At 36.6% G+C, this 25826-nt stretch overlaps 1 protein-coding gene across 11 annotated transcripts in view; it reads left to right on the top strand.

Moving 5' to 3' along the window:
• PTPRK (protein tyrosine phosphatase receptor type K) overlaps nt 1–25826 on the top strand; it is a 598235-nt gene that overhangs the window by 295152 nt on the left and 277257 nt on the right. For all 11 annotated transcript variants that reach the window (XM_081529093.1, XM_081529092.1, XM_081529091.1 and 8 more), the window contains 2 exons: nt 7642–7723; nt 10328–10443. In XM_081529093.1, coding sequence (XP_081385219.1) covers nt 7642–7723; nt 10328–10443 — 198 coding nt within the window. The remainder of the gene's footprint in view (nt 1–7641; nt 7724–10327; nt 10444–25826) is intronic.

Below are 25826 nucleotides of genomic sequence, written 5' to 3'. Positions count from 1 at the left end.
AATATTCATTGGAAGGATTAATGCTGAAGCTGAAACTCCAATACTTTGGCCACCTGATGTGAAGAGCTCACTCATTAGAAAAGACCCTGATGATGGGAACCATTGAAGGCAGTAGAAGAAGGGGATAACCGAGGATGAGATGGTTGTATGGCATGATCGACTCCGTGGACAATGGTTTGAGCAAGCACTGGGAGATGGTGAGGGACAGGGAAGCCTGGTGTACTGCAATCCATGGGGTTGCAAAGAGTCAGACATGACTGAGCGACAACCAATCTATACATTAGATCCACAGAGTTGATTCATCTTATAAGCGGATATTTGTGTTCTCTGGTAAGACATCATTTATGTGTGAATCTCGAAAAAAGAAAGACAGAAACAGAGACTCGACTGGTGGATATCAGAGTCCTGTGTTTGGGTGAATGGGAACAGGTTGGTCATAGTGTACAAGCTTCTAGTTATAAAATATACATGAAGGTATTTTTAATCTCTGTCTTAGTGTTTGATCAGCATTTGGTCCTAACATCTCCCCTTCAAATATTGTCTTATTGGCTTTTGTGATACTATTTCCCTTTTATATTTTTACGCGTTTTGTTTTTTCCCCAATTTCCTCTTTCATTTTTGCAGGCTTATCTTCCTTTGTCCTATCAGGGTAAAATATATGGCAAAAATGGAAAAGGTAGCCTGGAATGGATCCTTGAGAATCCAATGCTTAGGCTTCACATGAGAGAAAGAGAAGTCAATTATATTTAATGATGTTAACATACTTTTGTTAATATATTTCACACATTGTGTGTGTGTATATGCTGTGTTTATCGCTCAGTCATGTCCAAGTCTTTGCGACCCCATGGACTGTAGTCTGCCAGGCCCCTCTGTCCATGGAACTCTCCTGGCAAGAGTATTGAAGTGGGTGCCGTGCCCTCCTCCAGATTATCTTCCCAATCCAGGGATCCAAACACAGGTCTCCCACATTGCAGGCAGATTCTTTACCGTGTGAGCCACTATCTATATATATAATTTGTTACTGTTGTTATTCAGCTAGCATTTGTAAATGTCTGTTATGTGCCAGATACTGTGAATAAGCTTTGTGGACATAAAGTTGAGTCAAGCACAGCTTCTGACTTTGAGGCCTCACATTGTCACCAGAGATGTAGATGTATATGGTTTACTAGCACTGATATCGGTAGACCTGAAGCCTTGGTCATCTTGACTAAAATGACTGTTTTATTCATTATCCAAATTTCAACAGGGACATATAGAAATCAACCTATTTCTATTTCTCTAAGTTTTGATTTTGGTACATTTATTCTTTGAAGGTGAGTGGGTAATTTACTTTAAACTTTACACTAACTATAATCAATGTTTAAAAATTCAAATCACAGAAAACATATTTGAGGAGGTTTATGGGAATACAATACTAATTTATTCTAAGGTTTTTTTTCTTTTTCTCCCAAATACATGGCAGGGAGTTAAGTTTTTTGAAAAGAGAGGAGGGAATGAGAAGAAATTTCATTTCAGTACATGTGTCCTTTACAGATGTTTTTTTCCCACCATTGCTGTGGTGCCCCTTAACCTAGAACACTGACCCTGTGACAGGAGCTGTTGCTAAATGGTTCAGGTGTGTTAGCTCATTTAATCCTCCTTTAACCCTGAGGTGGATAGTCACGGTTTTGTTTTGAAGCAACAGAAACATAGGTTTACATTGTATATCAGTTGAAGTTACACAAGTAACTTTACATATATTTTTCCATAAGGTAAAGTTAATACTTAAAGAATATGAACTAAATGTATATCTGACTTTGGAGCCTACACTTTAAAAAAAAATTTGGAGTATAACTGCTTTTCAGTGTTGTGTTGGTTTCTGGTGTAAAATGAACTGAATCAGCTATATGTACACATATATCCTCTCCTTCTTACCTCCCCTTCTCCCATCCCACCTTTCTGCGTCATCACAGAGCACCAAGCTGAGCTCCCTGTGCTATATAGCAGGTTTCCTCTAGCTGTTTTATACATGCTGGTGTGTTATGTCAAACCCAGTCCCCCAGTTCATCGCATCGTCTCCTTGCCCCTATGTCCACATGTCTGCTCTCTACATCTGCATTTCTATTCCTGTCACATGGAAACGACCTAAATGTCCATCAACAGATCAATGGATAAAGAAGATGTGCTACATGTATATAATAGAATATTACTCAGCCATAAAAATAAATGAAATTGGGTCATTTATAGAGATGTGGGTGGACCTGGAGTCTATCAAACAGGGTGAAGTCAGTCAGAAAGAAAGTGAAAATGTTAGTCACTCAGTCGTGTCCAACTCTTGCGATCCTATGGACTATAGCCCACCAGGCTCCTCTGTCTATAGGATTCTAGAGGCAAGAATACTGCAGTGTGTAGCCGTTCCCTTCTCCAGGAGATCTTCCCAACCCAGGGATCAAGCCTGGGTCTCCTGCACTGCAGGCAGATACTTTACCATCTGAATCACTTGGAAAGCCCCAGTCAGAAAGAGAAGGGCAAAGATCATATATTAATGCATACATGTGGAATCTAGAAAAATGGTACAGTTTAACATTGTGATATATTGAAAGAAAATTAAGTTCAATTTAGGGTTAGATTTCTCGACTCCATAATATCTTGTCTTACGTGGCATTTCGTATATCATTTAATCATTATATATATATATATCATTTAATCATTTCACATAAATCGTTCAATATTCACAAGAAACCTTGATATGGACAAGGCCAGTGTTGCCCATCTGAGTCTGTGAAGACACAGTTAAATAAATTGCATGGGTTCCATGTGATAGCAGACCAACAGCTCCTTACTTGGAGTTCAGCTTCCCCTTATATGCGGTATTTCTTCTGCGTTGTTTGCCAAAGGATAACGTCATTCTTGTTCTTTCACCTTCTCCCCTCCTTTAATGCGACTTTACTTCACTTATTTAGTTAATAATCCAAGAATGTTGCTAGAGTAGCAAAATTTTGATTAGAATCATCCCCTTCAGTATTTCAGGTAATGGAATAGAGTGGAAATAGCCTGAAAAGCGGAGCCCTCCCATTCCGTTCTCAGGTTGGCCTCCTGGGTGGGTTCAGGTTGACACAGGGTATGGCTTCCCTTGCTCTCTTCTCCTGGGAAGCCCTCGTTGACTACTTGACACCAAGCATTACCTCTGACCTGAACATTAGCCCGAGCAAGTTTTGCGTAATTAAGCTATTGAGATTGGTTTTCCCTGAGTGGACAGGAGAGCCTTACAAGGTAAGGGCTCTGCTGAAGTGATAAAGCTGATTAGATCCTTAGCAATAAAGGAATCTGATCTTAGAAATTTCCTCTTGGTCTCGTTAATGAGGCAGAGACAACACTTAGCAGGGGAAATGAGGTCACTGAAAAAAGAAACATGTTTTTTTTTTTTCTTTACTAAAGAACCAATTCTTTCACTCCATTTTAAATCAAGGCCTAAATTTATTGTCCAGAATAAAGCCCAATTTAAATGAACAAATACGAAACTTTTCCTCAGGGATGTAGTAAACATGTTTAAACTTATCACCTGCATGAAGCAAAGGAAGTAAAACAATTCAAGAAAGTAAAACTAAGATAAGCCTAGAATTGGAATCATTTAATTAATGCTAATTGTAACAAAACTGAAATAATGAACTGATTATTCAGCTGCGTAGTCTATTCATAACAATGTAGTTTTTTCCAAAAATAATTTTCTCATTTTTTCTTTCTGTGCCTTCCCTCCTTCCCTTTCCTTGAACTACCATTCAACCATTCAAGCAAATAAAGCTTGTTTTCCTGGGATACACTTATACAAATGTCACTTATTAACAATGTTTATCATCTTACCTTTTCATTTATATAGCGCTTTTACAGATGCTACTATTTAAGCTTCATGGAACTTTATAATGAAAGCTGCATTATCTCCAAATGAGACTTGGCTCTAAAAGGTTATGTGATTTGCTCAGTGATTTGTATACAGGAAAAGTGGGTGTCAAAAACAAATTTTCTCATCCCCGAGAATGTGACCTGTACCACAGTTGCTTCAAATTATACTTTATTTAAAGTTTCTGATTCTCTCTTCTGTTTCTTGCTAAGTCTTTGTTCCAATATTTAGAAAATGACATAACAGTTGTATCAAAACCTCCACAGGAAATGCAGATTGTGTATACACACACTCACACATGCACTCACATATATTTCTGTCTTTAGAGATTAGCCCTCCTTTCATCATGAAGCAATTGTCTTCCCACAGAAATCTCTTTTACTTCACAACTTCCACTTATTCCAGGGAAATTAAAAGTCATAAAGTGCAAACTTGAAGTAGAAGAGAATTAGCATAGGAGCCGGTTTATGGTGGGAGTGATTGAAGAGGGGGTGAATCATCCATGCAGCCTGCTGTGTCCCACTATCATGGGCTTTGTGGTGGATGTTGGTATGGTATGAGAACAGAAAGGGTGTCATGCTCATGATACTGCTATTTAGTCAGTATAATACCTGATTAGTTTGCTATTTAAAATGACACTTTACAAATTTAACATATTAGACTTTTAAAGGAAATTTAAAGCTTATTTAAAAGAATGTTCTACTGCGTCTGTGTCTTTAACTTGAGAGGAAATATAGTGAAGTTGATAGATTAGAACCTGGAGGTTGGCTTGGGTTCATTCTTGGCTCTAAGACTTGTTAGTTGTTATACTTGGGTGCAGTCACTTAACTTTTCTTTAAACTGAGGATAAAAGTAATACCTACCTCGTGTGATTCTAATTAAGATATAATATCTGTATGTGTGCAGAGAGAGTGGTAAGGAGAGGGGAGGGAAACGAAAGTAGATGTGAGCATGAATGAACATGCTCAGTTAGAATAGTCTCCTGAATATAGTAAGTGCTCAATAAAAATTCCCCTCCACTTCAGTAATACTATCTGTGTCAAACATTACCAGAAGACTCCTAATGGCTAACTTTAATTGATTCTTTTTTAGTTTTCCTTGAGCTCTCTCCTGCGTTTCATGCTTTTTGCAGTAACCTGTGCTTGCATGCTAAGTCTCTTCAGTCTTGTCCGATTCTTTGTGACACTAATGACTGTAGCCAGCCAGCCTCCCCTGTTCATGGGGTTCTCCAGGCAAGAATACTGGGGTGGGTTGCATGCCCTTCTCCTGGGAATCTTCCCTATTCAGGGATCGAACTCACATCTCTTAAGTCTCTTGCAGTGGCAGAAGGATACTTTCCCACTAGCGCCACCTGGGAAGCCTACATCTGTTTTATTCAGACTCTCAAATTTCTAGTTGATTGTTCTCTTTTTGCGCTGTTACTGCAAGCTTCCATGTTTTCACTTTCTCCCATAGAAGTCCTAAGTCTGCGCTAGAACTACAGCCTGATTCCAGAATTGGCAAATATTCCCATGAGAAATGAGATCCTGGGATCACATTGGAGAGACCCTGTACTTCAAAATTTGTGCCCCTTTAGATGCCATTGTCTATACAGATATCTGATGTTTTAAAATTATAGTTATTATAATTTATTTGGCCTTTTCTAATCCTTTTGGTGGGAATGTTGACCTGCCTGAAACCTCCTGATCCTTCTCTTCCTTCCTCGACCGTTAGGTCTGAACTGTACTTTGGTGACCTTACTTCTATTGGCGGTCGTCTTGCCTTCCATTTCAGCGCTTTACTCCTCTTAATCTTCCTATGCCATATTACTCACCTTTAACTTTCAAATCTGTAGCTTACTCACTGCCATGATGATGACTTTCAAATCTATAGCTTTATTCTAAACCTATTTCTTCACTCTGAGATATATCTGTTTAGTTATCTCCTAAGCATTTACCCCATATGTATTTTAGGCTTAGCGAATCTATTATGTCTGAAATGTACTTCGTTATCTTCTTCCTCAAATCTGTACCTTTTTCTGTATCACGTATTGTAACTAGGGATCCTGATAATGTTGGGATATGGGGTAGGCTGCCCCAATTATGCCTTAATGATATACTGATAATTTTGAATTGAAGTTACTTTAGCAGTGGCCAATGCAAGAGGGATACTCTGACCGTCCTTTCCATCTCCCTGAAAGCAGAAAGTAAAGTCTCTCATGTGAAGGCTGTACCCCCTGCATCTGGGGGTAGAAAGACACCCTTAACACCAGAAGTAGAGAATTTGAAGCTGAAAAACCTGTGTGAACAAACATGTTACTTCTCTAATTTACTGCCCCAAGTCCAAACTCTGTTTAGGTTCTTCACTAATTGAGCACAAAGTTTCATTGTCCTGTCACATCCCCACAAATTTATTGTTTCTTTATCTAGAAAGCATAAAAGCTCCCTGCTTTGGCCCTTTCTTAGGTCCCATTTCTATGAGGCCTCCCTGTACACGATTAAAATTTGATCTTTTTCTCTTGTTAATCGGTCTTGTGCCAATTTTATAATTAGTCCAGACACAAGAGCTCAAGAAGGATAGAGAGGAAAATTTCCTCCTTCCTGTCAATTGACAATATGGTGCAATACAGTCCCTAGGGACCCAAGCCAGACATCAGAATTGTCCTATTATTTCTCTACAAGTAATGAATCAATATTTTCTATTTTTTGTATTTCCTTAGCATGATTTCTTTATCTTTCCTTTTTCATCTCATCTTTCTATTTTCACTGCTACTAGACTCTTTTGGTTTCTAGTCTTTCTTTGGGGCCATCCTTCACTTTCGAAGCAAATATATTTCTAGTAGACCAATTTGATTGCATTTTATTCCTATTTTAAACATCAATTTCCAATGTGTTTCCTAAAATATTTTGCGAAATACTTCTATGATGACCCATGTATCTCCATGAATAAAGGAGCCCATCATCAAATAAAATGTTGAAACATGGCATGCTAAATCTATTTTCTCTTGAAAAGTAACAGAAACATTATTAAGGTTAAGGGAAAGTCTATTAAGTAAGTTCTATTGTTGACTATAACAGCAAAATTCTATAACATGAGCTTATATTTGAACACTGATTTTTAAAAATATATTTATTAAAATGTTTATTAATATATACATATATACATTTTAAAATTGATTAACCATTTCCAGGATATACTCCTAGTCTTCACTCCTGTGGTATTCAAAGTCTTCCATGCCTAATTCTCTGATTTCATCTCTTCTGTCTAGAGTTTTAGTAGCCATACAGATTATGTTCATTTGGTTTCTATTTTATGTGATTCCTTTTACCTGGCATAACATCTAATGACCTCTTTCTTTGAAAATTCAGCTACTGTATTTAAAAGCTTAGATCAGTTGATGTCTTAGCTGGTTAGCATACTGCTTCAAGTTGATGCTCAATGTATGTGAAATAAATTTAAAAAATGGAAAAAGTTGGTAAGGGAAAATTTAGGGATAATGGATTTTCTATATCTGCCAATATTGTTGCCCATTCAGGAAATCAATGATATTTGCTTAAAAAATTTGTTGAGAGCTGCTGACCTCAATAATTTAATTGCTCTTCAAAAAATATTTTGTTTTCCTGTACATGTTTTAAGAAATTACTCACATTATAAGACACAATTTTAATTTTTATAGGACAAAAATTAAATTTTGATTTTTTTAAGTATGTTACAGCTATTCTTCCTTCACTATGAAAATTCCTTAAAAACGATTGTTGTAAATGTTTTCTGTTTCCTCCTGACAGGTAATATTTGAAGCTGAAGTCTCAGGAGGGAGAAGTGGTTATATTGCCATTGATGACATCCAAGTCCTGAGCTATCCTTGTGGTAGGTTGTGATTAAGAATTGTATTTTTCTACCTCCTTTCAACACTTGTCTTATATTGGTAGTGACTGTTGATTATCACTTGGTCATTGCTGTCTCTTTTGTTGTTGTTATTCCTAGTTTTCTGTTCAGTTTAAAAAGATCACTGAGGTATTTCTAGAGTTTTTGAATCAAATGTTTTTCAGACTTGTGTACATGTTAAAAGATTCTTTTAATTGTTCAATTAATGTTCAAATGAAAACCACATTCCCAAAATGGTATCACCCATGCTAAAATTCCATGATACCAAACCTAAGTTTACGCCTGATCTAATTGCAGTTTCAGCCTCTTCCAAAAACTTAATCTTAATTGACTTGTCTTAATTTTACGGTCAAGCACCAGTAAGAAAATCTGTCCTGTGATCCTTCTCTGTGCCTCCGAGGAAGAAGAGGTGATCTGACTCATAAAACTCTTGCTGTTCCGTTTCTTCTTCAAAGAAGAAAAATAAATAATAATTTCTTTTCTTTTTGTTAATAGCTCCCTTGCCCCACCCTTCTTGTAAAAACTTTCCATTTGTATAACCCCTTGGATCTGTCTTCCAGTTGATAGATGGAATGTTGCCTCATTCATGAATCTCCTAACAAAGCTGATTAGATCTTCAATTTATTTAGTTGACATTATTTTTGACAGAAGAAAATAAAAATCAAGGGACTCACTCCATCTTTTGGCTTTATTAAATTGCCTAAGAAAGCAAAGAAGAACAAATCAGAGTTCAGTGAAAAGAAAATAAAAAGAAGCTTTATTAACTTACGTGATCTAAGTTGAAACTTGGAGTGAAATGAAGAAAATGAATGAATTCATCTTATTCTTAATTTAGGACTAATTTTTTCATGTCATAGTAAATATCTGGCTAATTCATAATAAACAACAAGACAATATAAAGCATACAAAACAAGAAACTGAGTTTATTTACACATCATTTGATATGTCCTTAGGTGCACATTAGATGGTCTTCAGATAGGGTAACTAAATTTGTGTTTGCATCACATACCCTGAAAGACAATTATTGCATGCATTCAGTAGAGCCAGGCATAAAGCAGTTCATACTTCAGCTGTATCTCCCAACAGCAGCGTTTTATAGGGCCCATGAATTCTAGGTGGTATGTTCAGTAATCCTCCTGGTAGGAATTCTCTAATAATTTGTAAGCAGCATGCACAAAGGCTGCCATGCCAGAGGCCAGGGCTCATACTCCTGCTAACTGGTTGTCAAACCCTGGTGTGCATCAGAAGCGCCAGCAGGATGTGGCAAATCACAGGTTGCCTGGCCCCTCCTCTGGTTCTCATTGTTTTCAGGAGATACTAATGCTGCTGGTCTTTTGTTCTCAAGACATAAACACTGTTCTAGCTTGTGTTCTAGTGCAAGCATTCCTTTTTTGAAGTGCCTACTGAAATGAGGCCCTAGGGAAAGATGAAGAGGCAAGAGTCAAATGATTGTGGTATATCCTAAGAAATACATGTAGTCAAGTACATCTGATGTATTCTAAGAAAAAGGGAAACAAAATTATCTTACTCAAAGTTCAAGTTGGCTTACTAAACTCTTTCAGTCCATTCATATATGAGAACCATGTCTCCATCTATTGTTCATTTGCATGTCTTTTGAAAAAAGATATTAAAGAAAGACTTTCACGAGTTAACCAAATTTTAAAAAATATTTAAATTGAGCACAAGAGTAGTTTCATTGTGATATAGTCCTCCATGCTCTGTCTTGACTCACTGAGGATTAGCTTTTCCTGTTTATAGTTCCTTTCAGTTGAAAACACACATAGCTTCAGCTTTAAAAGGTAATTATAAGAGAATGCTTGTTTGACAGTCATATAACTCATGCATATTTTGATTGCAGTCATTACTGTTTTGTTGGTCTAATATTTCTTTTGGGTAACTTTCTTAGGACTATAAAGCAATAGGAAGTGGATTTAAGAACAGTTAAATTAATACTCTGAGAGAAGAAAGAACAGTCCGTTGTTCTTTGAAGCACTAGAGGATTATGTAGTAGCTATTGAAATTTTTAAAAAGGGAAAGAAAGCTCTAACTGCTTCAAGTATGATTTAATAGTTCAATGGCCAAGTATATGTCGAATTTTGAACAATCATTCTGTTTTTCATTATATCTTTCTATTATGCCATGCTTTATGCCTGTTTGATCTCTTTTGCTTGCTTTGATACGTAACTTATATTGTCACCAGTATGCAACATGCTGCCGAGGTCCTCAAGCAGTAATTGTTGGGTGCTCACTCCACTCCAGTGTTCTTGCCTGGAGAATCCCAGGGACGGCAGAGCCTGGTGGGCTGCCGTCTATGGGGTCGCACAGAATTGGACACGACTGAAGCGACTTAGCAGCAGTAGCAGCACTCTGTATAGAATTGCTCTATCAATTACGCAATGGAGCTACTGAGATAAAGAGAACTGACACTGAGAGATGCAACGGTGTCTTTCAGCACTGAGAAAACTTCCATATGACATTAGTCTCGGCCAAAGCTTTAAAAGTATTAACAACATTATTCTGTTGGGAAGAAATAACACGGCATGTTTTCTTCATGTGAAAGAAAATAATTTTTTCTTGCCTTCACAGATAAATCTCCTCATTTCCTCCGTCTGGGGGACGTAGAGGTCAATGCAGGGCAGAATGCTACTTTTCAGTGTATTGCTACAGGGAGAGATGCTGTGCATAACAAGTTATGGCTGCAGGTAAGGCCACATTGGCAGCTGAGCTAAAGAGTACACTTAATTTAAAAAAAAAAAAATCACAAATTGTTTTTCCTTGTATGTGTGTGGTGGGCACAGGAGGATGGAGTGTAGTCAGTATGTGTGTGTGACAGGTTGTCTTTTCTGTAGGTTTAATTTAATTGGCTGCAGATTCATTTCAGATAGTTCCATTTTTGGAATATGAATAACAGTGTATAATTAATAAGTATTTGGGTTAGTTCCTTGCGAAACCTAATGACTCTCTAATGTTATGTGCAAACCGTAAAAACAGTTTTTCTAGATTCATTCAAAAATAGGGGAAAAAAACAAAAAATGTCTCATTTAATATTTTGAAAGCTCAGGTTACAAAAGCATAGTCCTTAAGTAGTAACTGTCATACTCTGATAAATTTTTTCAAAAGTATTTTAAGAAACCTTTGGGAATGTTTCTGGAAATGTGAATTGGAAGAGAGCCAATTAAATTATTTTCAGGATTTTTTTGTGTAGGGGTTAATCACAGACCTGAGGACAAGATGTTTGCCATGCACATATTAAATTTGCAGTAAATGTGTATATAATGAATTGCAGTTTAGCATACATGTTGGGGAAATGTAAATGGTGCATATAAAGAACTTTAAAAGAATCTGTAAGAAAACAGTGACTAAGGAATGTGCCAGGCCTTCAGACAGTTATCTGTCAATCCTGGGTCAGAGGTTGGTGGGGGGAGCTAAGAGCAGTTCTAAAGCCTTGAGGCTGGACTCAGGGCTGATGATTGTTGATATAAATATTTGAAGCTAGAATGTAAGTAATATCCTCTGAGTACCTTTATTATTATTATTATTATTATTTAATTCTATTTGCATCAGAATGAGGAAAGGGATTTAATTAGAATTTTAAATTCCTGAGAATGTCAGTAGAGACCAAAAAGGAAAATCATTAGCTTACTTTCTTGAGCATAGACATCAGGCTTTATTTTATGATACCTTTAGAAAAGTAACATTAGTGTTGAGGGTCATCATTAGTGTTGCGGTAACGTTAGTGTTGAGGGTTGCAGGAGGTTGGAGTAATGATTATAAGAAATGATTATTGAAATCATACCTAGTATAATGCCTGGCATTGTACTGGGTGTTATAAATGTGTTTTTTCATTCAATTCCCACATCCAATCTACTGTTAATAACAGATGTATTTCATATAAATCTAATTATCACTTTTGTCATTTATTTGATATGTGGGTATTAGAATAGCATCCTGAATATGTGTAAAGGAAATAAAGTCTCTCCTTTTTCTCTACTCTGTGATTATGCTAATTTCCCCCACAGATATTGAAGTATAAGATAATTCTTCTGTAGAGTGTACTTCATAATGTGCAACCTGTTTTATTATCTAAATATCAAATCACAATCCTTCTTACTTTCTCTTTCAGCCTAAATAGTGTTAAGAATGTGTTTAGATATATTTTCTAATTATTTTGCTAATTGTTTTTCATTTAGTTAGGAACATTCTTGGAATTTGATTTTAATTGTGATCTGTATACTCTTGTCCTGGAGAACCAGAGACTCTGTAGTCTGCCCCTGGTTTTAAGCTCCAGGATTTAATGTGACATTGAAATAAAAAGGGTTTTGTATACTTTGATACCAGTTGCCTTGTGGCAACAAAGACTTTCTGGCCCTCCTGGTCTGAGTGGGTTGCAGTCAAAATACTTTTCATTTTTTAATTTTTAGATTGACTCATTTCGTTATAGTTTGACTTATTTTGTTATAGGTTTAATAAATTTTCTTCTTGTCCTTTTTCAAATAAAGATGAAAAATAAAAATACTGTTTGATTTCTATTCCACTTTCTCTTTTTTCTTCTTTCTCTTTACATTTTCCAAGGTGAATTTGTGTATTAATTGTCTATTTTGACATTGCCCAATTCTTCAGCAGTTTACATACTTACTCATGAAAAACCTTTTCTGCCTTTTTCAATAATAGACCAGTTAAATTACCTTAACTTATTCTCTCAAATCATTCTTCTCTATATTTAAGACATATTGAAAATTATCACTTGCCTAGTTTAGGAATGTTTTCAAATAAACAAGACTGAACTGTAGAGATAAAGATGTAGATATAGACATATAATTGATATCTGTATCCGCATAGAGTAAGTGAATCAAAAAGTGGCCAATGATTTTTTAAAAAAATGATCCCTCTTTTGCGAAAGTAGTAGAAACATAATAAAGGAGGAAGAAACTTAATTCCACAGTGAATCTACAACCCAACACATAGAAACAGATGTCAAGTTATTTTTGCTTGGTGTAGAAAAACTTTCTAAAGGTCAGGAGGCCCAGTTCTTAATTCTACCTCTTCAATTCTTATAACCCAGCTAATCGTGTGTACTTAGAGAATTCATTAAACTCTTCAGGACAGTTATCTGTAAAAGGACATGTGGATAGAGATCAAAATCACTTCCAGCTATAAGATGAAAACCAGGTCTTTATATTATTTTTGATGGTCCGAAACATGGCCTCGATCGTTTGTTTTTCTGTTGTTTGAAGGAGGAATGTGAAATTTTTAAGTTATTAGTTTTGTATGGGGAAAAAAGTGAAAGTGAAGTCACTCAATTGTGTCCGATTCTTTGCGACCCCATGGACTGTAGTCTACCATGCTCCTCTGTCCATGGAATTTTCCAGGTAAGAGTACTGGAGTGAGTTGCCATTTCCTTCTCCATGGGGAAAAAATCATGCCTTAAGTTAAATATCATTGTGAGAATGACTGCTGCTTAAAGTCTCTGCTGACTGCTATGAATGTCTGAAATGACTCAGAATGAAGGCCTTTGCATTCTGTTGCAAAAATAATGGAATAATGGAGTAGCAGTAGTATACCTGTCATGGTCAGGTGTAAAAAAAGTCAGCCATCAACTGTTTGTGTCCTCCAAATCATCTATATTATATAACGTGTGTGCTTGCTCAGTTGCTCAGTATGTCTGACTCTTTGTGACCCCTAGACTGTAGCCTGCCAGGTTCCTCTGTCCATGGAATTTTCCTAGCAAGAATACTGAAGTGGGTGGCCATCTCTTACTCCAAGGGATCTTCCCGACCCAGGGATGAAACCCATGTCTCTTGCATCTCTCGCACTGGCACGCAGATTCTTAGCACAGCCTCCACTGCACTGCCTAGAAAGCCCATTCCGTATAATATATTGAGCTGCAATTGTTAAATGTTTGAATATGGGGTAAAAGAACAAAAACTAGAAAAGCTTCCAATTTTCTATTTTAAAAGAAAAATGATACACTACAACTGCCATCAATACATGATCAGTTCAGTTCAGTTGATCAGGCGTGTTTGAGACTTTGCGACCCTATGGACGGCAGGATCCCAGGCCTCCCTGTCCATCACCAACTCCCGGAGTTTACTCAAACTCAAGACCATTGAATTGGTGATGCCATCCAACCGTCTAATCCTCTGTCGTCCCCTGCTCCTCCTGCCTTCAATCTTTCCCAGCATCAGGGTCTTTTCAAATGAGTCAGTTCCTCTCATCAGGTGGCCAAAGTATTGGAGTTCCAGCTTCAGCATCAGTCCTTCCAATGAATATTCCTTTAGGATGGACTGGGTGGATGTCCTTGCAGTCCAGCGTACTCCCAAGAGTCTTCTCCAATACCACAGTTCAAAAGCACCAATTCTTCAGTGCTCAGCTTTCTTTATAGTCCAATTCACACTCATACATGACTACTGGAAAAACCATAGCTTTAACTAGACAGGGCTTTGTTGGCAAAGTAATGTCTATGCTTTTTAATACGCTTGTCTTGGTTGTTCAAAACTTTTCTTTCAAGGAGCAAGCTTCTTTTAATTTCATGGCTGCAGTCACCATTTGCAGTGATTTTGGAGCCCCCCCAAATAAAGTCTGTCATTGTTTTCACTGTTTCCTTATCTATTTGCATGAAGTGATGGGACAAGATGCCATGATCTTAGTTTTCTGAATGTTGAGTTTTAAGCCAACTTTTTCACTCTTGTCTTTCACTTTCATCAAGAGGCTCTTTAGTTCTTCTTCACTTTCTGCCATAAGGGTGGTGTCATCCGCATATCTGAGGTTATTGATATTTCTCCTGGCATCTTGATTCCAGTTTGTGCTTCATCCAGCCTGGCTTTTCTCATGATGTACTCTGCATATAAGTTAAATAAGCAGGGTGACAATATACAGCCTTGACGTACTCCTTTCCCGATTTGGAACCAGTCTGTTGTTACATGTCAAGTTGTAACTGCTGCTTCCCGGCCTGCATACAGATTTCTCAAGAGGCAGGTAAGGTGGTCTGGTGTTCCCATCTATTTAAGAATTTTCCACAGTTTATTGTGATCCACACAGTCAAAAGTTTTGGCATAGTCAATAAAGCAGAAGTAGATGTTTTTCTGGAACTTCTTGCTTTTTCAATGATCCAACAGATGTTGGCAATTTGATCTATGGTTCCTCTGCCTTTTCTAAATCCAGTTTGAACATCTGGAAGTTCATGGTTCACATATTGTTAAAGCCTGGCTTGGAGAATTTTGAGCACTACTTTGCTAGTGTGTGAGATGAGTGCAGTTGTGCCGTAGTTTGAGTATTCTTTGGCATTGCCTTTCTATGGGATTGGAATGAAAACTGACCTTTTCCAGTCCTGTGACCACTGCTGAGTTTTTCCAAATTTGCTGACATATTGAGTGCAACACTTGCACAGCATCAGCTTTCAGGATTTGAAATAGCTCAACTGGAATTGCATCACCTCTACTAGCTTTGTTCGTAGTAATTCTTCCTAAGGCCCACTTGACTTCACATTCCAGGATATCTGGCTCTAGGGGAGTGATCACACCATCATGATTATCTGGGTTGTGAATATCTTTTTTATAGTTCTTCTGTGTATTCTTGCCACCTCTTCTTAATATCTTCTGCTTCTGTTAGGTCCATACGATTCCTGTTCTTTATTGTGCCCATCTTTGCATTTGAAGTTCTCTTGGTATCTCTAATTTTCTTGAAGAGATCTCTAGTCTTTCCCAGTCTATTATTTTCCTCTATTTCTTTGCATTGATCACTGAGGAAGGCTTTCTTATATCTTCGTGCTATTCTTTTGAACTCTGCATTCAAATGGGTATATCTTTCCTTTTCTCCTTTGCCTTTCACTTCTCTTCTTTACATAGCTATTTGTAAGGCCTCCTCAGACAACCGTTTTGGCTTTTTTGCATTTCTTTTTTCATGGGATCGTCTTGATCACTGCCTCCTGTACAATGTCACGAACCTCAGTTCATATTCTTCAGGCCCTCTATCAGATATAATCCCTTAAATCTTATTTGTTACTTCCACTGTGTAAATGTAAGGGATTTGATTTATGTCATACCTGAATGGTCTAGTGGTTTTCCCCACTTTCTTCAATTTAAGTCTGAATTTGACAATAAGGAGTTCATGATTGGAGCCACAGTCAGCTCCTGGTCCTGTTTTTGCTGACTGTGTAGAGCTTCTCCATCTTTGGCTGCAAAGAATATAATCAATCTGATTTCAGTGTCAACCACCTGGTGATGTCCATGTGTAGAGTCTTCTCTTGTGTTGTTGGAAGAGGGTGTTTCCTATGGCCAGTGCGTTCTCTTGGCAAATCTCTATTAGCCTTTGCCCTCCTTCATTCTGTACTCCAAGGTCAAATTTGCCTGTTACTCCAGGTGTTTCTTGACTTCCTACTTTTGCATTCCAGTCCCCTATAATGAAAAGGACATCTTTTTTGAATGTTGGTTCTAGAAGGTTTTGTAGGTTTTCATAGAACCGTTCAACTTCAGCTTCTTCAGCATTATTGGTTGGGCCATAGACTTGGATTACTGTGATACTGAATGGTTTGCCTTGGAAACTAACAGAGATCATTCTGTTGTTTATGAGATTGCATCCAAGTACTGCATTTTGGACTCTTTTGTTGACTATGATGGCTACTCCATTTCTTCTAAGGGATTCTTGCCCACAGTGGTAGATATAATGGTCATCTGAGTTAAGTTCGCCCATTCCAGTCCATTTTAGTTCACTGATTCCTAAAATGTTGATGTTCACTCTTGCCATCACCTGTTTGATCACTTCCAATTTGCCTTGATTCATGGACCTAACATTCCAAGTTCCTATGCAATATTGTTTTTTACAGCATCAGACTTTACTTCCATCACCAGTCACATCCACAACTGAGTGTTGTTTTTGCTTTGGCTCAGTCTCTTTCTGGAGTTATTTCTCCACTGATATCCAGTAGAATATTGGGCACCTACTGACCTGGGGAGTTCATCTTTCAGTTTCTTATCTTTTTTGCCTTTTCATACTGTTCTTGGGGTTCTTAAGGCAAGAATACTGAAGTGGTTCGCCCTCAATTCTCCAGTGGACCACATTTTGTCAGAACTCTCCACCATGACCCGTCCATCTTGGATGGCCCTACACAGCATGGCTCATAGTTTCATTGAGTTAGACAAGGCTTTGGTCCATGTTATCAGATTGGTTGTGCCTTTAAAGAACTCTAGATCTGATTTTGAGTTCAGAAGACCACTGTTACTCTATGAGGAAGTCAAGCGATGATTTGCAAACACTCCTCGTTTATCTTTCCTCTTTCCATAGCAGTCAAAGAGAAATCCGACCGTGGTGGCGCTGAAAGGTGATAGCATTGATACGATATTTAAGGTAGTTTTATGTATACAAATACATTTAGAGAATAACTCCTCTCCATTTTTTGATGCCATCTATCTCATTCTTTATTTTGATTTTTTAAGTTATCTTTAGCTTACATTTGATATTTCATTTTATTGTTTAAAATGACATACCAATTAGGTAAAAAATGGAGCACAGAAAAGCAGATTCAATGAGTTACCTGAGATAATCTGCAAAAATCCATAATGCATGATAGTGGTTTTGTTGTATCTTTAGTGAGGTTCTTTCCTGCACGATCTCACTATAAAATTAGTCTTAGAAGTAGATCATTCACTCCAGCAATTTAGAAAACAGTGACAAGATATATAAGCCAAATTAACCTCCTTATACATGCTGACTGAACCACTGATGCATGAAACAATATGGATGAATGTTTTTAAAAGTCCACTGAGTGTCAGCAGTCTATAAATCTGGTGAAATCATGAGGCTTTATGGAACATCATTTTAAAAATTATGTTATGCAGTTCATTGATGTTGGATAAGGGAATTAGGGTAAAATCTTTAGTTGCTCCTAGAGAACTTTCGAATTCCTTTTCTTTCTTAAAGCTCAGTGAAGTTTCTTTCATTCTAGATATGAACACCACTTTCTTTACAGCTTATAACTTGCAGTTTTTCCCATATGAATAGCTGTTTTTAATGCATGCAACAAGTTTTAGAACTATGCGTATTTTGTGTTCCTGAGGAACCCCAAGTGGTAAAGAATTTGTGGATCATCACTAAAGGCTTATGGTAAAATCCAGGTTATAAGACAAGATCACAAGTGAAATTTTAATGTACAATACAATAAAATAAAATAATAAAAATGGGTGGTTATATTCCTGAGAGGCATCAGATAAATTTTTCACAGGAAAGATACAAAAATGGGTTAAAAATTATAGTCATGTCCTTTTTATTTTATTGCAATTCCATAACATGGATAATGGATAAGATGATGGAAGGATAAAGTGAATATGTAAGGAAATAATAACATGACATAGCAGTTCCAAGTATTTACATAAGAGAAATAAAAGCACATGTTCACAAAAAGACTTGTGGAAGAATATGAATATTCATTATATAACCAGTAATGTGAAGAACCCAAATGTTCATTAACTGGAGAATGAATTAACAATTTGTGGTTCATTCATGCTACTCATCAGTGAGAAAGAGTGCACACTGATATATGCACCAGTATATATGAAGCTCAGCAACATTATGGTTTCAGAAAGACAAGAGACACACAAGACTGCATGTCGTGTATGTTTTTATTTATATTAAGTTCCGGAATAGACGATGTTAATCTATCATGATAGAAGTCAGAACAGTATTTGACTGTAGAGGGTAAGGATCAACTGGAAATGGGCAGGAAAACTTTTTGAGGTAATGTTAGTGTCATATAGCTTTGTTGGGGTTTTGTGTGTAGGGGTACATATACATGTGTCAAAACTTAAGGTTTAACCAGTTCACTGTATATAGTTTACCTTAATAAACCATGAATGAGGAAAAATTGAATATATGAAACATTTTATCAAATACCAAATCACTGGCAGTACTAATCAAGCCATAGGTGGCAATAGGCTACAAACCTTACCTGCATTTGTGTCCATTTTGTCCATTTGAAACAATTTGATCAGGTTCAAAGGTAATTTTTAATCCCCACTGTAAACCAAAGTATAGACTAAAGCATGTTCTGAGTGTTCTGTTATCAGAACATACTATAACATTCAAGGATGTGCAAGAGTTGAAACAGGGGTTGGACTGTAACTTATAAATTAGTATTCTTTCTTGAAAGTCCAGTGTAAGTGGACACCTACATGTCAAATCAAATAGAGCCCATTGCTGGAACATCTGTCAGGCCATATGCTTTGGCCTCAGGTTCAGTGTAGAAACTAAAATGCTAATGATTCCATCCATCATTACAGAGCTTGGTGGGCATGCATCATTTGGTTGGACAGAGAAATTCACCAGCAAAGTTACTGAAAGCAGGGAATTGTGTGGGGAGATTTGGTGGCACCATTTGTTTTGGTGAACTGAGATGGGGCTGTTTAACGTGTGACTGGTAATCCTATGCAGACTGCCATCAGAGCAGTGGCAATTGGGCCAATCTGTCAGTAATCTCCCCAGGTGCTGGCAGTGTGCCTTCTGAGTGGGCCTGCCAAAACAGGAAAGCCAGCCATCTCTTTGCCCTTGGTGAGGCTCGTCACTGCTAATGTAGTGTGATACAGCTAGTTTCTCAGCCAAAGGAAATGTCATTCCTTCTGGAGCAATGTATAATTTAAGCAATAGATTGAGAGTAGAATTAGTACAATGAGATGCAAATTGCTCTAAAAAATAACCAGCGAGAGGCTGACCTTTTGCAGTACCAACTGTTGCCAGCTGAGGTTCATTGAAAATGGTTGCTCTGAAACTTCTGGCCACATAGTGTTTTATCTGTCCAGGCAAATGTTGTAATCTTGTTCCTATGTGGCATGTGAACATTGTCACATAGCACTGGAAATCAGAAGCGTGATTTTAAAAAGTGAATAATTTGAAAGTACAGAAATTTTATCTGGTGAAATATATCACTATGATGTTTCAAATGCCAACTAGTTGTTGCTCACAAAGCTCTTCTTGATGCTGCCATGCCATAATATTTTCTTATAGTATAAATATATGTTGATTTATACTGTCATATGAAGTGCCTGGGTTCCTGTATCATGCTTAATTTACACATGGGATTTTACTATCCCTGAAACTATTTCTTTTTGAGAAAAAAAATCTGGTAATTTTTCATTTGTTATAATAAATGGAAAATCTTGGAAGAAATTAATCTATTCCTAGAAACATATAGTTTATAGTGGGCAATTAATTGAGAAGGAATTTGAGAGGACTATTTCAAAGCCAAACTGATTAAATATTTAATATGTGATTAATTCATATTGGGTACCATGGGGATAGGGGGAGAAAGGAATGAAATATAGTGAACTTGTACTAATATCTGGATTTGGTGATAGTTCTGACATTATCTTGGTGAAGGTTCTGACATTTTCTAGATCATTGGCCCTGTGGCTGACACATATTTGAAATATTAGAATAACAAAAAGCAGTATATAATTACCAGAACCATTAGTAAACTCAAGAGAAATTATGTCAGAATTGCTAAAGGTACATTGTATCTTGACACTTTGGGGAGACTGGATACATTTCTTCAAATAGTAGAATTTTGGGGACACAGAAGAGGCATTTAATTTGTTTTTTATAGATACTAAAGTACAATAATAACCAGTAGTTTCAAGCTATTTGATGAGAGATATAAGCTGATTATAAGGAAGACCTTTGTAATTGCAAGGCTGTGGAAACCTAGAATGAGCTACTCTAGGAGGTAGCAAAATTACAGTTAGTGAAAGTAGCCAAGCATAATCTGGATAAGCATTTGCTAGAGATGTCGAGGACATTTAAGCATGAGCCTGAATACTTTTTTAAGATCCTTTCAGCCCAGAGAGATACTGGTATAACGAGTAAGAGATCATATGGAATCTAAGTCCTGTGCTATTTCAGAGTTGAGAGAGCACTCCAAAGATTGGAGTAAGTTTAATGAAATCGTTAAGGAAGATTTCATTGAGTCTTTGAAGGGCAAATGCAGGAGATGCAGTTTCAATCCCTGTGTTGGGAAGATCCCCTGGAGGGGGAAATGGTAACCCATTCTAGTTTTCTTGCCTGGAAAATCCCATGGACAGAGTAGCCTGGCAGGTTACAGTCAATGGGATTGGAAACAGGACTGAGCAACTGTGCACACTCACATTGAAAGACATATAGGACATGGATAAGCAAGGATTAAGTGGGCATGCTCATCACTGCAGGTTAGTGTGTGTGTGTGTGTGTGTGTGTGTGTGTGTGTGTGTGTGTGTGTGTGTGTGTGTGTGTGTGTGTGTGTGGTGTGTGTATTGGGTGGAAACATCCAGAGATGAATCTTCTTACAGTGAAAGGTTCACAATGGGAAGTAGAGGTAAATATAGTTTATGCAAGAGATGGGATGAGGCCATGATGGGGACAAAAGCAAGAAAGAAACTACGTAGTGAGAGCCTAGGATTGGACTGTGCCATTGAATTTCGAAAAAAACGTGAGGAGGGAAAGAGAGGGACCAATGAAAGAAGACTGTTGAGTTTGGATCAGGTTGATACCAGGTGAAAGAATTTGGGAGGATGTGAGTGAAATAATAAAGACAGATTACTAGAATATTATAGAGTAATAAAGGTTTTTAAATTGCCTTGAGCATTTATTTTTGACAGTCTGTGAATTTGTTTTCTCATTTTCTGTCTGGGAATTAATTTGCCTGTTTGACCCAATTGTTTACTTGTTTCCCCTTCTACCTTGATAATTGCATATGAGTTTTCCTAAATAGAAGTGAAAAATGGGGAAATGTTTTCATTCCTTTTCACTCTTTCTAGCTTTAAAAAAAGTTTACCAACACAGTTTGAAGCTTGTGGCCAAATTAAATCTCTGGGTGTTCCTGATTTCACTTAGGAGAGTTCATCTACGAAAAGGCTGTTGGTGCTATCCACCTTGCCTTCTGTACTCTGTGGCTCACAGAGCAGAACTAGCATCGGAGAAGAGTATCAGACATGTCTATTGTACTTTCCTGACTCCTTGTAAACTGATAGATGATCACTAGCCTGCTGCTTAATTCTAATTTTCTCTGTTTATCCTATATAAGTATTGAAGTGAAGTGTTAGTCACTCAGTCATTTGTGACTCTTTGTGACCCTATGGACTGTAGCCCACTAGGCTCCTCTGTCCATGGAATTCTCCAGGCAAGAATACTGGAGTGGGGTTGCCATTTCCTTCTCCAGTTTGATTTACAGTTAATTCTACTCCACTTAAAAGACAATGTTCTATTTAGTAGCTAATAGCTATGACTCTTGTCAGTCCTGCTTTTTCTCAGGACATTGGTTTATTTGAGTTCATGGCGTTATATCTTCCTTCTTGGCTTCATGTAAAGAATTATAATCATTTGTCTTGAAGTAACATAACTGACCAAGTATCATGGATTATAATGTTTATCTTTTACCCTTTCCATTTTGGGTATGTATGTATGTAACAAAGACCATCAGAAAGTGTAATCATATTTAATTTTTAGAATTGCTAAATATTCCTGAGGTCATTTTGGTTGGCTTTTTGTGGCTTTCTACCATAAAAAGTTCAGTGCCTCAAGATATAATGCATTCTTTTCTTTCTTTGATTATTCATAAACTCTGAGTTTGTTGTCTACAGATTACATAACTGACTATAAATGAATAATGTGTGGAATATTGTTTGTCTTCTTTATCTATTCCTGGAACATATCTGTAAAAGTCTGGCAGTGTAGAAGCTCAAGGATTTCTTCTTATCAATATCTATAAATAACAATTGACTACTTTTTCTGTACAAGAGTAATATACTCTCCTACTGTTTGCAGATCTGCCCTTTCAGTGTGTTTTTCAGGTGTGTCATGTCAACCACTTAACAACTTTTAACTGAGCTCCTGTGACCAGTATTACAATATGGGGGCTCTGGCAGTGGGCTGGGTTTCTTCTTAAAGAAAAGCAGTCTGATTTAAAGATCTAGTATTTATAAAATTATTTTATTTTACAATAAAGCATAGAGAAGACCTCACAAAAGTGAAAAACTATGACTCAATGAATTTTTATAAAATATCCACCACACAGGTCATGAAAAAGACTACCAGCCATCCTAGAGACTCTTCAAGTTCTCCATCTCAGACACAACTCAGTCATCTCCCTATCCCTATAAATAATAATTATCATGACTTTCAGCCTTTGTTTTTCTTATGGTTTTTGTTATATATATATATATATATATATATATATACACTCTCCTTAGACACTATAGATTAGTTTGTCTATTTTTAAAAATATATCTTTTAAAGTCCTGTTAATCTCTGTATTTTTCCTCTGTCCCTTTTTTCCCTCACAATTTATCTGTTGAGGAACCCAGGCCATTTGACTTGTAGTTTTCACACAGTCTGCATTTTACTGATTGCATACAAATGTCCTCTTCAGTTCAACATGTTCCTTTGAATTTCCTGAAAATTGGCAGCCAGATCTAGATTCAGGTTTGATCCTCTGGCAATGCTAGAGGTGGTGCATACTGTGATTACCAGAGGCACAAAATGTCTCATTTCTTCTTTTTTTTTTTTTGATCCTGATACCAATTGGTGCTTAATGCCTATATTCATTCCTGGAGGTTGTCAGTTGTGATAATCTGATTTTATCATTTCCTTTGTATTTTGTTTAATTAATGAAGACATGCTTCTCATCATCTACTATTTGACTACACAGTGACACAGTTTATTTAAAGAAAGGGATGGTAGCTTCTCAACTCTTTCTCTAATTACTGGTTTTCAGTATAATTGGTTGGTTCATATCATCATCAAAAGATGACAGATTCTTCCTCTTTTTTCTTTTAATTTAGTATCATCAACTCATGGATTTATGCATATTTAATGGACTTCAATTCACTGCAATTACTACTGTTTTTTAAACTCAAATCATCCCGCTTTTTGCTGGTGGTTGGCTCCTGAGCCCTTTAGATATGGCTTCAGTAGTCTTTGATAGCTTTCTTGTATTGTGGCAATGAATTGGTTTATGTGATTGTGGAACCTGGGTAGGCAAGTTAAAGTCTGTAAGTCAGGCACTTGGAGAAGACAGACTGGAATATTCAGCCACAGAATAAAGTTGCTGTTCACGGGTGGAATTTCATCTACTTCAGGGAGACCTCTGATCTACTCTTAAGTAAGATTATCTAGGATATTTTCCCTTACCCAATGTTGGTTGGTTATGGACATTAATCCCATCTACAAAATACCTTAGTAGAGACACCTAGTTAGTTAGTGTTTTGATTGAATAACTTGGGACTGTAGCCTTGTCAGGTTGACACATTAAAAGAGCATCATGATTATCAAATATATTATTCACTTAGATATTGTTTTATCTTCATAATATTGCTATTATTAGAATTTGCAGTTAGAACTTTTACACAGTTATCTCACCTAATATTCTCAGTATGTCTGTTGAATAAACTTTTACAAACTGATGTCCCCATTTTTAGATGAAAAGGCAGAGACTTGAGAAGTAATGAGAAATTGTGAAGCTAATAAATAGTCATTTCAAGACTAGCACATAGGTGTCATCTCCCATAGTTCTATCTATTTACTCATGACCTCTTTGTGTGGTTCCTCATATTTATCACCTTGTCCCAACATTGCAAAGATGCCTTTGCTTCTTACGTTAAAATTCATTTTTGTGTTTAATAACTGACTTTATCTTTCATTAAGTTTGGCTAATGATCATAATTCTGGTAATTTGCTACCCCCAGCACATTTTTACCCTGCTTTATGTCAGAATTATAACATTTGCATCCTCTTTTCCTGTGTCAAATATCATTTACCTTGTTCAGTCCTTTCATTGCCATATAGTAAATGGGTGGTGAACTTAGTATTATAATTTTAGTGTAATTTCTCCTAAAGGAACATTATTTCCTTATTGTTTAATCTATTGAAGTCAGTATGATTTGTAATGGATATAAATGAGTGCTTTTCTCAAAATAGTAACAATGTTTCTAATTTTTTAAATTTATAAATGTCTAAATGTTTGTTTGCCGTGATACTCTTTCATGTTTCTAAAATTCCTTTATTTAATTGTTCAAAAATAATGATGATGATGATGATAGCTTTATCTCTATGATATCTATGAGAAAGAAAAAAATTCATATGGCAGACAAGTCCCAGGAAGGAACCCTCAGGTCCTTGGCTGGATTGTTATATGATTCACTGATTCACATCAACCTTAATTTTAGTGGGCAAATTTAAACTGAGATTAGTTATGTAAAGAGCACCGGTACTGACAAATTATATGCAGTCCCCTAAATATTATCCTATAGGAATTTAAATGCAAAACATAGAAAAACAATCGCTTGCCCTTTTTCCAACTCTTAAGAGGATGGAGGAGACACATATCATTATGAAAGGCACTGAAAAAGAAAGCAATAAATGTAATTTAATTTTTCTTCATGTCAGTAGAGCGAAATAATCTTTGCAAATGTTCTAAGTACCACATTATTTAATTTAAAATTAAATTGGATTAATTTTATTCCTCAAGTTTTGAAAAGAGAGACTGAAATAAACTATTCCATATTTTAACCATACCATATTAACCTTTAGGATTTTAAGCTGAAAGTAACAGAGAACCAAATATGTTATATCATTAACAGGAAATCCAGAAATAGGGGGGCTATAATAACTGTTGACATCATTTCATTTTTAAATTTTTGAATTTTTTCTCTAGAGAGTAAAGTGAAGATTTGTTAAATGTACACCCTCAGGGTGAGAGTGGGCAGACTTGGGTGAGAAGCTTCTGACACCATTTTAGATACACGATCAAGAACCTGATTCTGTGTTTCTCCTTAATGTGACATGCTCATCATTTTATTCATGACATTGAGAAAAAGAAGAGAGCCCACTGTGCTTTCTCTAGAAATGATGAAATCTTTCTGGAAATAACATGGCTTATTCCTATTACTTCTCATTGGCCAGGATCACACCCATTTTTAGACTTGTCAACTGTTCATGGGAACTGGACCTCCATGATTGTTTTTGACCAATTGTCTCAAGCTGAAATATCTTAATTCATAACCTATGGATCTTGTAAAAATATAGATTTTGATTCAGTAGATCTAAAGTGATCTCTCTAAACTTTGCATTT

The sequence above is a fragment of the Giraffa tippelskirchi genome, chromosome 9, assembly GCF_054371585.1.
Source record: "Giraffa tippelskirchi isolate mGirTip1 chromosome 9, T2T-mGirTip1v1.2.pri, whole genome shotgun sequence".
NCBI lineage: Eukaryota > Metazoa > Chordata > Mammalia > Artiodactyla > Giraffidae > Giraffa > Giraffa tippelskirchi.
The sequence above is the reverse complement of the archived record's forward strand: the minus strand, read 5'-3'. Positions and strand labels throughout refer to the sequence as shown.